General features: G+C 48.5%; 1 protein-coding gene across 4 annotated transcripts in view; it reads left to right on the top strand.

The window, feature by feature from the left end:
- HOOK3 (hook microtubule tethering protein 3) overlaps positions 1–13,865 on the top strand; it is a 111,705-nt gene that overhangs the window by 52,963 nt on the left and 44,877 nt on the right. For all 4 annotated transcript variants that reach the window (XM_068422202.1, XM_068422200.1, XM_068422201.1 and 1 more), the window contains 3 exons: positions 708–791; positions 2,069–2,232; positions 4,393–4,533. In XM_068422202.1, coding sequence (XP_068278303.1) covers positions 708–791; positions 2,069–2,232; positions 4,393–4,533 — 389 coding nt within the window. The remainder of the gene's footprint in view (positions 1–707; positions 792–2,068; positions 2,233–4,392; positions 4,534–13,865) is intronic.

Below are 13,865 nucleotides of genomic sequence, written 5' to 3'. Positions count from 1 at the left end.
CATCTCTATATACATAATATGCATGCATCTGTTTTATCAGGCCAGTTTTCTTGTAGCTATGTTTTTTATGTTATCTGAACTGCATTCACATGCAAACTGGCAAGATACATGTGTTTGAACATAAAGCCTTTGAAGGGAAGTATCTGAATATTTCCCACTGCTTACAAGATTCAGTGCCCTTTTTCAGAAGGGTAGGCTTCTCCCTCACCATCTTAGTTGTATTCTTGTTGTGCAGTAAAAGTAGCTTCCAGGGACTAGAGAGATTTTTACCCTAATTATCCATACCCTGTATTCCACCTTCCAGTCCTTTCTGTACTTGAAAAGTAGATTGAAAACTGAAATTATCTACTCTTTGCACCTGTAAAGAAAAGTGGTATTGACAATTTTTTCAGTGTACAGAGTTGACGAGTTCTTCAGACCCAAGTTCTTCAGGATTTTTTGACTCAATTAATAGAATAGATGTGATTATTCTAATATATTTTTGTAAGACTAAATGTTTCTTTTAGGTATGTTTACTTTTTATGGTCACACAAACTAAACTGTAATCACATCTGCTTCTCTGTTTATAAGAGCACAATTGCCTCAGTTTTCCAAAAATGTAATATATTACCTATATGTAAAAATAATTTTACAGTCATGTAGTTCAGAATATTTTTAGACATTTCCCAGAGAGTGATGAAACTATAAATGTTTGTTGTTTATGGTAGCTGAAGAAAACTACAGAAGAATTAAATGAAGCACTAGCAACAAAAGAAGAAATTGCCCAGAGATGTCATGAGTTAGATATGCAGGTAGGTTTGTCATATTATATATGTTAATTTTGCAGTGTGAAAGAGATGTGTTAATTTTTAGGCAGCTGAAAACAAGTATAGTGTGCAAACATAATTTTTAAAAGGGAGATGAAAATTGCACAGTTAATTATTTTGCTTTACTTGTGCTAACAGAGTGAATTTCATTGGTTTCTTATCTTGATGCAATGTTGCTGGTGTTAAGATGATTCATAATAACAAAACTTCATTCAGGTAGGAAGAGGTTGAGTTGTGTGGTTCAATTCTTGCATTAGAGAACTAATACAGGTTATGCTGCTGTAACAGTTTCAGTTAAGAGTTAAATTCCAGTCAGAAGTTACTGTAGTCTATCAGTTGTGTATGGATTTAGACTAAGCTTTACTGTAAATCAAGTGTACCTCATCTGGCAGACATGAGGAATGTAAAGTGGGAGCCCTGAAAAGCATTGCCATTGCAACCCTACTTCGGAGCATAGTTCAGGCTTTTGTCAAGCAGTTATAACTGTATAACAGTAACTGTTATAATTAATGGAGCTGATTTGTGTGTCATGGTTGATTTTGGTGTATTTGGTGATTCAAGCTCTTATTGAAGCATTTCCTTCTTTTGAGATGTTTGCACTCCCTCTCGTCCCCTCCTCCTCCTGCACGTTAATTCTATACTATTTAATAATATATGAACCCATGCTTCAGCTGTTGTTTAAGTTGCAGCACTTTGGGTTCTTTGCGCCACTGCCTGTTTTCACAACATTGGCAGAAACTGAGTCATCTTTGGGACTGTGTTCGTGTTTCAGGTCTGCTTGCAATTGGCCACTGGATTAAAAAAAAATCTAGGAAGGGCACAGCTATCCCTTGGATATCCAGGCTTGGATATTCTGTGTGATTGATAGGCATTGTTTCTTTTCAAAATCAGTTTTAAAAGCTTCACTGTGGAGGGCTAGTTTTATTTGTTTTTTGGGAAAGTATGCAGACTTTGTTATAATGAAGTTATCTTCTGTGATAACTAAGACTTTTTCTTCAGATGCTTGTGCTAAATACAGTTAGGAATAGTTATGTTTTCTGTGTGGTAAATCTGCTCCTGATGTTGCAATATGTTGGTTACATCACATAGCAATTGAATACCTATTAATGATACAGTATATTCTTGTGAAATGTGACTATTGAAGTCTGTCTGTTTCCGTTTGTGGGTTGTATTGATAGTTTAAAAAAAAAATTTACACAAGAAAAATTGCTCTCTATAGCTGGATAGCTCAGTTATTCCAGTTTATGCTTTTATTACGACAGGTTGCAGCCCTCCAGGAGGAGAAGAGCAGCTTGCTTGCTGAGAACCAGATTTTGATGGAACGTTTAAATCAATCTGATTCTATTGAAGATCCCAACAGCCCTGCAGGTCGTAGGCACTTGCAGCTGCAGACACAGCTAGAACAACTCCAAGAGGAAACATTCAGGTAGAAAAGCTACACTTGGTTATGTTGGTTGTTTGTAGCTGGCAACAGACATAACTTACATACTTCTGGTTCGGCTGACAGTTATGAATTAGGATAATGGGTGGTATAACCACAGTAGTAAAGTTTTTACAGTGATGTACGTGTTACAGTTACCTCTCTACAAGCTTCAGCACAAAAAAAATGCATAATTTCTTAATGCTGAAATGCTGTATACACGTCACACTCTACTCTGTGAAGTTATTTTGAGTTATCTGGGTGCAATCATTTCACTCATGTTTTTCACAATCTGTGAGAATGAAAAGTAGCATGCTTTCCTTTATGTGTATTATTCTGATTGTATTTTTAAGGTGTAGGAATTCCTGAAAGTTTGCTATGGACTGTACTACAGGTAGTAGTATTATACAGCAAAGTGTGTCCTTCTCTGAATTTGAAAACAAATTGTTTCATATGTGAAAGATGGAGAGTATACACAAGTGAGGTCTGCTCTTCGCTTGCATTTCCTCGATATGTGGAAATGCAATTCCTCTTTAAATATCCTTCCTGGTCCTTTTGACTGTTGCTTTGAGGCTGCGTAAGCCTATTCTGCTGAAGAGAGCTAGTCCACTTCACCATCATCTTTTCATTCTTGTTGCTGTACTTTCCCTATCCTTTGTGAGTGAAACTACGTTATTTCTTTACACGGCCAGTTTTTCTTCTTTTTCTGTCCTCTTCCGGTTGCCCTTTACTAATTCTTATGTCAGCTGCCATGTAACTTTCCTTTTTGCCTATTTTGCCATTTTTCCACTTCCTCTTGCTAAGTCTCTTTCCTGTGTGTTCAGACACACCCTCTCCTTTCAGTTTCCTGAAAAATGTTCAGTGTTTCTCTTTCATAGCACCTAGTGCCTGGTTTTCTTCTTTATATAAATCTACCATGTAATGGAATAATGTAGTGATGTCTCTCTGATGTCCCCTTTTATCTTTCCTTACTCATCTCCGTACTCTGGAATGATTCCTACCTGAGTCTATTATAATTTCCTGTTTGAACAGGCTTTCTCCCCATATGCAATATCTGCACTGCCTGTTACTCTAGTTTCAGGTTCTGAAGGTCTTTCTAAACCCTTTTTACCTGTGAGGCTCATCTCCCTTTACCTCCTTCTTCTGCCTTCATAGCATGTGGTTTCTACTGGCAATTTGTGTGTGTTCCTTCTCCAGCTCTACCTGACCAAACAGGACATATGCACAGCTTAACTGGTGCCCAGTGTGGTACAGCAGTTTTTCTCCCAGTCTTGCTTCCTTATATCCTTTGGCAGATCCAGTCTATCAAGATCTAAATCTTTGTTGTATATGGTTTAGATGACCTATTGACTATCTCTTGTCTCCATTCTTGTAGATTCTTTTGGGGTTCCTTGAATTAATGGATAAAATACTTTTTCTATGCCCATATCTCCTTTTCTGGATTGTTTTTATTTTATTTCAGACCAAAATCACAGTAGGACTTCATGTTCCAGGTTGTGTCCTCTTCCATTCGTTAAAAATGCTTTGGCAAAGTTTCTCTTAGTTATTCCCTTTGTTCACTGCCAGGTTAATGCAGCTTTGCCTGCATATGCTGTGAGTAAGTAGTTCACTCCCGAAACTTTGGTTTGAGTTCTTTACATGCTAAGAAGGTAACTAAATGTATGACTTGGTTCTTCAGAGGTACTGGGCAGGCACAAGTTCTTTATCAGTAAATAAATAAATAAAGCCACCTTGGTGAGAGCTCTACAGCATTTAGAACATCTGACAATCAGTTCAATCTTGTTGAAGGTATATAGGAGTTGAACAGCTCAACAAAATCTTAGGATAAAGATGTTGTATTCAAACTCTGTATGCCCCAAGATGAAAAAAGGTGGAAATTTCTGCTTGAGCTTCCATTGTGAAAAATTACTGACGGAAAAAACTTGGGACTTGCCTTTCTGAGAACATACCTTACTTTGTGATCTTCCAAGTAGAAAGACTGATGTCAAATCAGGAGCATCAAAAAAGTTGATCTGCTGCTACGTTTTTGAATAAGCACATTGGACTGCTGTTCTCCTTCACTGCACCAGAAGGCCATTTCATGTGTTTTTAGAGAGGAAAATGATGAGGAAAGGTAACTGTGGCTCAAGCTGAGAAATTATTTTCTGTTTTACTTCATTTCTACAGATTAGAAGCTGCCAAAGATGATTATCGAATACGCTGTGAAGAACTAGAAAAGGAAATTGCTGAATTGAGACAACAAACAGAAGACCTTACTACATTGGCAGAGGAGGCTCAGTCTTTGAAGGATGAGATAGATGTACTCAGGTAAACTCTGTTCCATTAACCCTTTTTTAACTATTAACTTTCAATCCATATAGTTTGTGTACTTAGTCTTCATTGGCTTTTGTTTAAATAATATTCATATTAAATATTAAGTATTAAATATTAAATATAAACACTTTCTCAATGCCAAGGTTCTTTTGGATCCTCCAGTTAAGTACACAGACCACCACACAGTTCTACTTAACTAAATGATTAAGTAAGTTATTTATTATGTACCTAATCATTAACTGTTAGTAACATTAGTTACTGTTAGTACTGTTAGTTAACTGTTAGTAACGTTAGTTCAGTTGGCAGCAGCGGCGACAGCGGCTGAGGTGAGTCTGGGGCGAGGGTGAGATTGGGCTGTACCTGGGGGTTCCATACTTGAGGCCACCTGAGCAGTAGCCGTGAGTCCCGTCTGGACCCAGAAGTTCCTGGCGACGAATCAGGTGAGGAGGGAGCATAGCCAGAGGCACCTCGGGAGATTTGAAGGGCCCCTGGGGAGTGTGAGCGACCCGGAGCACGCAAACAGGAGCGCGGCAGTTCGCGCGGGCCGGGCGAGCAGGGCAGGCGGGCAGGAAGGTGCGGTCTCCCTCCCATCGGGGCAAGACGAGAGTCCAGGAACGGTCTCCACTTGGCGGGGCCCTAAGTCCTCTGCGGGTGCCAGAAAGGACATGGCAACCCAAACGGACCTGCCGCAGAAGCATGCGGAGGTGCAGGTGGCAGGCTGCAGGGAGTGCCAGAGCCTGGCCCTGGCACTCGAGGGTAATGGAGACCTCACCTGTGTGAGGTGTGAACAGGTTGATGACTGATCTTTTTGCTGGCCCAACTCAAGGAGGAGTTGGAAAGGTTAAGCAGCACAAGAGCATCCCAGGAAGAGATTGGCGGGCAGTGCTGTTCCCTGCCTACCCTGGGGAAAACGGACGGGCCTAATGCTCCCCGGGTAGTGGAGGATCCTCTTCCTCCTCCACAAGGAGCAGGAGGAGATCTAGGGGATGGGGGGAAATGGAGGCAGGTCCCTGCTCGGGGTGGTAGGCGAATCCCATCCCGGCCTTCCTCCCCTCCCCACGTTCCCCTGCAAAATAGGTATGAGGAGCTGGAACCTGAGCATCTTCCTGAGTGTCAGAAAGACACAAATCTAGGTGAAAGACCTTCTAAGGGGCTACGTAAACAGAAGCAACCAAGTAAGAGGGTTGCAACCAGCTCCGCAAAGGAGAAAAGAAAAGTAATTGTTAGAGGCGACTCCCTGCTAAGGGGAACGGAGAGCCCCATATGCAGGCCAGACCCGACTCACAGGGAAGTCTGCTGCCTCCCTGGGGCTTGGGTAAGGGATGTTGCCAGGAGGCTTCCTGAACTGATGAGGCCCTCTGACTACTACCTTCTGTTAGTATTCCAGGTTGGTAGGGATGAGATTGAAGGGAGAAGTCCCAGGGCAATCAAAAGGGACTTCAGGGCCCTGGGGCGTTTGGTGAAGGGGGTAGGTGCACAGGTTATATTCTCTTCAATTCCTTCGGTGTTTGGTGAAAATAGGGAAAGGACTATGAAAGTACAACAGATGAATACATGGCTAAGAGACTGGTGCCGTAGGTGGGATTTTGGGTTCTTTGACCACGGGGCGGCTTTCATGGCACCGGGCCTGCTTATGCCGGATGGGGAACAGCTGAGTCAGAAGGGGAAAAGGGTTATGGCCCAGAAGGTGGCAGGGCTGGTTAAGAGGTCTTTAAACGAGGTTCGATGGGGGAGGGGGATAAGAGCAGGCAACTAGAAATGAACCTAGGGGTGACAGACCTGCGTCAGGGGCAAGGCCACTAGCCCAGCTGAAGTGTGTTTACACCAATGCACGCAGTATGGGCAACAAACAGGAAGAGCTAGAAGCCACTGTACAGCAGGAAGGTTATGATGTGGTTGCCATCACAGAAATGTGGTGGGATGACTCTCATGACTGGAGTGCAGCTATGGATGGCTGTAGGCTCTTTAAGAGGGACAGGCAAAGCAGGAGAGGCGGTGGGGTAGCGTTGTATGTTAGGGAGTGCTTGGATTGTGTCAAAATTGAGGAAGATGGTGAGGATGACAAGGTTGAATGTTTATGGGTGAAGATCAGGGGGAAGGTCGGCAGGGCGGACATTACGGTGGGAGTCTGTTATAGACCACCCAACCGGGATGAGCAGGCAGACGAGGTGTTTTACAAGCGGCTGTCAGAAGCCGCCCGGTCGCCGGCCCTTGTACTCGTGGGCGACTTCAACTCGCCGGATGTCTGCTGGAAATACAACATGGCAGAAAGGAAGCAATCTAGGAGATTCCTCGAATGCATGGAGGACAACTTCCTCATGCAAGTGGTAAATGAGCCCACTAGAGGAGGGGCCCTGCTTGACCTGTTGTTTGTGAACAGAGAAGGACTAGTGGGAGATGTGAGGACTGGTGGCCGTCTTGGGAATAGTGACCATGAAATGTTAAGAGTTTTCAATAGGGGGGGAAGTAAGGAGGGGCAAGAGTAGAACTTCTGCCTTAGATTTCTGCCGGGCTGACTTTAGCCTGTTTAAGAGGCTGGTGGACCAAGTACCTTGGGAGTCAGTCCTGGGGGGCAAAGGAGTCCAGGAAGGCTGGACATGCTTCAAAAGGGAATTGCTAAATATTCAGGAACAGGCTGTCCCAGTGTGTAGGAAGACAAGCCGTCGGGGAAAAAGACCGGCCTGGTTAAACGGAGAACTTAGGCTAGAACTTAGGGAAAAAAAGAGAGCCTATTTGCTCTGGAAGAAGGGTCGGGTAACTTGGGAGGTCTATAGGGATGTGGCCAGGTCATGTAGGGAGAAGATTAGAAGGGCCAAAGCTCAATTAGAGCTTGATTTGGCTGCTACAGTCAAAGATAACAAAAAAAGCTTTTACAAATACATCAATAGCAAAAGGAGGGTCAAGGAGAGCCTCCGCCACTTGCTGAATGAGGAGGGTAGTGTAGTGTCAGGGGATGAGGAAAAGGCAGAGGTGCTCAATGCCTTCTTTGCCTCGGTCTTTAATGCCAAGACCGGTTGTCCTCAGGAGACTCGGCCCCCAGAGCCTGAAGTTAGGGACGGGGGGCTGTGTGAATCCCCCGTAATCCAGGAGGAGACAGTTAGTGACCTGCTGTGCCAGTTGGACACAAGGCTATGGGCCCGAATGGGATTCACCCCAGAGTAATGAAGGAACTGGCAAACGAACTTGCCAAACCACTTTCTATTACCTACCGGCAGTCCTGGTTAACTGGAGAAGTTCCAGCTGACTGGAAATTAGCAAATGTAACGCCCATCTACAAGAAGGGCCGGAAGGATGATCCAGGGAACTATAGGCCTGTCAGCCTGACCTCGGTGCCAGGCAAGGTGATGGAACAGATCATCCTGAGTGCCATTACACGGCACATGCAGGACAATCGGGGCATCGGGGCCAGCCAGCATGGATTCATGAAAGGCAGGTCCTGCTTAACCAACCTGATCTCCTTCTATGACCAAGTGACCCGCTTAGTAGATGAGGGCAGGGCTGTGGATGTAGTCTATCTAGACTTCAGTAAGGCATTCGACACTGTCTCCCACAGCATCCTCCTAGACAAACTGGCTGCCCGGGCCTTGGATGCGTGGACTCTTCGATGGGTTAAAAACTGGCTGGATGGCCCAGCCCAGAGAGGGGTGGTGAATGGGGCAAAGTCCAACTGGCGGCCGGTCACTAGCGGTGTTCCCCAGGGCTCAGTTCTGGGGCCGGTGCTGTTCAATATCTTTATAGATGATCTAGACGTAGGGATTGAGTGCACCCTCAGCAAATTTGCAGATGACACGAAGCTGGGTGGGAGTGTCGATCTGCTGGAGGGTAGGAAGGCCCTACAGAGGGATCTGGACAGGTTAGATAGATGGGCCGAGACCAACAGCATGAGGTTCAACAAGAACAAGTGCCGGGTCTTACACTTCAGCCACAACAACCCCATGCAGCGCTACAGGCTGGGGGAAGAGTGGTTAGAAAGCGGCCCGGCGGAAAGAGAGCTGGGGCTGCTGATCGACAGCTGGCTAAACATGAGCCAGCAGTGTGCCCAGGTGGCCAAGAAGGCCAATGGCATCCTGGCCTCTCTTAGGAATAGTGTAGCCAGCCGGTCTAGGGGAGTGATCGTCCCTCTCTACTCGGCACTGGTGAGGCCGCACCTTGAATCCTGTGTTCAGTTCTGGGCCCCACACTTCAAGAAAGATGTTGAGGTGTTGGAGCGAGTCCAGAGGAGGGCGACCAAGCTGGTGAAGGGTCTGGAGGGTATGACCTACGAGGAATGGCTGAGGGAGCTGGGGCTGTTTAGCCTGGAGAAGAGGACGCTCAGAGGTGACCTTACTGCTGTCTACAACTACCTGAAGGGAGGTTGTATTGGAGTGGGAGTTGGCCTCTTCTCCCGGGCAACTAGCGCTAGGACAAGAGGACACAGCCTCAAGCTTCGCCAGGGGAGGTTCAGGTTGGACATTAGGAAGAATTTCTTTTCAGAAAGGGTTATTAGACATTGGAATGGGCTGCCCAGGGAGGTGGTGGAGTCACCATCTCTGGATGTGTTTAAGAAAAGACTGGATATGGCACTTAGTGCCATGGTCTAGTTGACAGGGTCATGTCAGGGCAACGGTTGGACTCGATGATCCCTGAGGTCTCTTCCAACCTGGATGATTCTGTGATTCTGTGATTCTCTCTGCCATGTTGTATTTCCAGCAGACATCCGGCGAGTTGAAGTCGCCCATGAGTACAAGGGCCGGCGACCGGGCGGCTTCTGACAGCCGCTTGTAAAACACCTCTTCCACCTGCTTATCCTGGTTGGGTGGTCTATAACAGACTCCCACCGTAATGTCCGCCCTGCCGACCTTCCCCCTGATCTTCACCCATAAACATTCAACCTTGTCATCCTCACCATCTTCCTCAATTTTGACACAGTCCAAGCACTCCCTAACATACAACGCTACCCCACCGCCTCTCCTGCTTTGCCTGTCCCTCTTAAAGAGCCGATAGCCATTCATAGCAGCACTCCAGTCATGAGAGTCATCCCACCACATTTCTGTGATGGCAACCACATCATAACCTTCCTGCTGTACAGTGGCTTCTAGCTCTTCCTGTGCATTGGTGTAAATGCACTTCAGCTGGGCTAACGGTCTTGCCCCTGACGCAGGTCTGTCACCCCTAGGTTCATTTCTAGTTGCCTGCTCTTATCCCCCTCCCCCATCGAACCTCGTTTAAAGACCTCTTAACCAGCCCTGCCACCTTCTGGGCCATAACCCTTTTCCCCTTCTGACTCAGCTGTTCCCCATCCGGCATAAGCAGGCCCGGTGCCATGAAAGCCGCCCCGTGGTCAAAGAACCCAAAATCCCACCTACGGCACCAGTCTCTTAGCCATGTATTCATCTGTTGTACTTTCATAGTCCTTTCCCTATTTTCACCAAACACCGAAGGAATTGAAGAGAATATAACCTGTGCACCTACCCCCTTCACCAAACGCCCCAGGGCCCTGAAGTCCCTTTTGATTGCCCTGGGACTTCTCCCTTCAATCTCATCCCTACCAACCTGGAATACTAACAGAAGGTAGTAGTCAGAGGGCCTCATCAGTTCAGGAAGCCTCCTGGCAACATCCCTTACCCAAGCCCCAGGGAGGCAGCAGACTTCCCTGTGAGTCGGGTCTGGCCTGCATATGGGGCTCTCCGTTCCCCTTAGCAGGGAGTCGCCTCTAACAATTACTTTTCTTTTCTCCTTTGCGGAGCTGGTTGCAACCCTCTTACTTGGTTGCTTCTGTTTACGTAGCCCCTTAGAAGGTCTTTCACCTAGATTTGTGTCTTTCTGACACTCAGGAAGATGCTCAGGTTCCAGCTCCTCATACCTATTTTGCAGGGGAACGTGGGGAGGGGAGGAAGGCCGGGATGGGATTCGCCTACCACCCCGAGCAGGGACCTGCCTCCATTTCCCCCCATCCCCTAGATCTCCTCCTGCTCCTTGTGGAGGAGGAAGAGGATCCTCCACTACCCGGGGAGCATTAGGCCCGTCCGTTTTCCCCAGGGCAGGCAGGGAACAGCACTGCCCGCCAATCTCTTCCTGGGATGCTCTTGTGCTGCTTAACCTTTCCAACTCCTCCTTGAGTTGGGCCACCAAGGAGATCAGGTCATCAACCTGTTCGCACCTCACACAGGTCAGGTCTCCATTACCCTCGAGTGCCAGGGCCAGGCTCTGGCACTCCCTGCAACCTGCCACCTGCACCTCCGCATGCTTCTGCTGCAGGTCCGTTTGGGTTGCCATGTCTTTTCTGGCACCTGCAAGGGACTTAGGGCCCCACCGAGTGGAAACCATACCTGCCTGCTCGCCTGCCCTGCCTGCGAGAACTGCTGCGCAAACTGCCGCGCAAACTGCCGCGCTCCTGTTTGCGTGCTCCGGGTCGCTCGCGCTCCCCAGGGGGCCCTTCAAATCTCCCACGGTGCCTCCGGCTACGCCCCCTCCTCTCCTGGGACGGGACTCGGGGGGCTGCTGCTTGGGTGGCTCTGAGTACGGAACCCGCCCGGTACAGCCCGATCTCACCCTCGCGCACACTCACCTCAGTCGATGTCCCTGCTGCCGGTGCTGCCGACTGACAGCAGAAGGTTCACAGCTCCTTGGCGCCTTCCTCGCCCTGTGCACTGGGAGAGAGTCAGCGCCCTGCCCAACGAGCTGCAAACGGCTGTGGCCTCCCCCTCCCCGGGACACACACAATAACTGCTTACTCACAGTCACTGCTTACTCACCCTCTACCCTCTGACTAGTCCCTGCCCACCCAGAGGCTTCTTATCACCGGATCACAGGGGGTGGTGCTACACCCCCTCGTCTCCTGATTCGTTGCTGGGAACTTCCGGGTCCAGACGGGACTCGGGGCTGCTGCTCGGGGGGCCCAGAGCATGGAGACCGCCCAGTACAGCCCGATCTCGCTCACGCCCCACACTCACCTCAGTCGCTGCCGCTGCTGCCGACTGACAAGGCAGGAAGCAATTTTGGAGGTTCCCACAATGTGTGGAGGACAACTTCCTCATGCAAGTGGTAAATGAGCCCACTAGAGGAGGGGCCCTGCTTGACCTGTTGTTTGTGAACAGAGAAGGACTAGTGGGAGATGTGAGGACTGGTGGCCGTCTTGGGAATAGTGACCATGAAATGTTAGAGTTTTCAATAGTGGGGGAAGTAAGGAGGGGCAAGAGTAGAACTTCTGCCTTAGATTTTCGCCGGGCTGACTTTAGCCTGTTTAAGAGGCTGGTGGACCAAGTACCTTGGGAGTCAGTCCTGGGGGGCAAAGGAGTCCAGGAAGGCTGGACATGCTTCAAAAGGGAATTGCTAAATATTCAGGAACAGGCTGTCCCAGTGTGTAGGAAGACAAGCCGTCGGGGAAAAAGACCGGCCTGGTTAAACGGAGAACTTAGGCTAGAACTTAGGGAAAAAAAGAGAGCCTATTTGCTCTGGAAGAAGGGTCGGGTAACTTGGGAGGTCTATAGGGACGTGGCCAGGTCGTGTAGGGAGAAGATTAGAAGGGCCAAAGCTCAATTAGAGCTTGATTTGGCTGCTACAGTCAAAGATAACAAAAAAAGCTTTTACAAATACATCAATAGCAAAAGGAGGGTCAAGGAGAGCCTCCACCACTTGCTGAATGAGGAGGGTAGTGTAGTGTCAGGCGATGAGGAAAAGGCAGAGGTGCTCAATGCCTTCTTTGCCTCGGTCTTTAATGTCAAGACCGGTTGTCCTCAGGAGACTCGGCCCCCAGAGCCTGAAGTTAGGGACGGGGGGGCTGTGTGAATCCCCCGTAATCCAGGAGGAGACAGTTAGTGACCTGCTGTGCCAGTTGGACACCCACAAGACTATGGGCCCGAATGGGATTCACCCCAGAGTAATGAAGGAACTGGCAAACGAACTTGCCAAACCACTCTCTATTATCTACCGGCAGTCCTGGTTAACTGGAGAAGTTCCAGCTGACGGGAAATTAGCAAATGTAACGCCCATCTACAAGAAGGGCCAGAAGGATGATCCAGGGAACTATAGGCCTGTCAGCCTGACCTCGGTGCCAGGCAAAGTGATGGAACAGATCATCCTGAGTGCCATTACACGGCACATGCAGGACAATCGGGGCATCGGGGCCAGCCAGCATGGATTCATGAAAGGCAGGTCCTGCTTAACCAACCTGATCTCCTTCTATGACCAAGTGACCCGCTTAGTAGATGAGGGCAGGGCTGTGGATGTAGTCTATCTAGACTTCAGTAAGGCATTTGACACTGTCTCCCACAGCATCCTCCTAGACAAACTGGCTGCCCGGGCCTTGGATGGGTGGACTCTTCGATGGGTTAAAAACTGGCTGGATGGCCGAGCCCAGAGAGTGGTGGTGAACGGGGCAAAGTCCAACTGGCGGCCGGTCACTAGCGGTGTTCCCCAGGGCTCAGTTCTGGGGCCGGTGCTGTTCAATATCTTTATAGATGATCTAGACGTAGGGATTGAGTGCACCCTCAGCAAATTTGCAGATGACACGAAGCTGGGTGGGAGTGTCGATCTGCTGGAGGATAGGAAGGCCCTACAGAGGGATCTGGACAGGTTAGATAGATGGGCCGAGACCAACGGCATGAGGTTCAACAAGAACAAGTGCCGGGTCTTACACTTCAGCCACAACAACCCCATGCAGCACTACAGGCTGGGGGAAGAGTGGTTAGAAAGCGGCTCGGAGGAAAGAGAGCTGGGGCTGCTGATCGACAGCTGGCTAAACATGAGCCAGCAGTGTGCCCAGGTGGCCAAGAAGGCCAATGGCATCCTGGCCTCTATTAGGAATAGTGTAGCCAGCTGGTCTAGGGAAGTGATCGTCCCCCTGTACTCGGCACTGGTGAGGCCGCACCTTGAATCCTATGTTCAGTTCTGGGCCCCACACTTCAAGAAAGATGTTGAGGTGTTGGAGCGAGTCCAGAAGAGGGTGACCAAGCTGGTGAAGGGTCTGGAGGGTATGACCTACGAGGAACGGCTGAGGGAGCTGGGGCTGTTTAGCCTGGAGAAGAGGACGCTCAGAGGTGACCTTATTGCAGTCTACAACTACCTGAAGGGAGGTTGTATTGGAGTGGGAGTCGGCCTTTTCTCCCGGGCAACTAGCGCTAGGACAAGAGGACACAGCCTCAAGCTTCGCCAGGGGAGGTTCAGGTTGGACATTAGGAAGCATTTCTTCTCAGAAGGGGTCATTAGACATTGGAATGGGCTGCCCAGGGAGGTGGTGGAGTCACCATCTCTGGATGTGTTTAAGAAAAGACTGGACATGGCACTTAGTGCCATGGTCTAGTTGACATGGTGGTGTCGGGGTGATGGCTGGACTCGATTATCCCAGA

Source organism: Nyctibius grandis, chromosome Z, assembly GCF_013368605.1.
Source record: "Nyctibius grandis isolate bNycGra1 chromosome Z, bNycGra1.pri, whole genome shotgun sequence".
NCBI lineage: Eukaryota > Metazoa > Chordata > Aves > Nyctibiiformes > Nyctibiidae > Nyctibius > Nyctibius grandis.
This window is presented reverse-complemented; position numbering and strand designations above follow the sequence as displayed.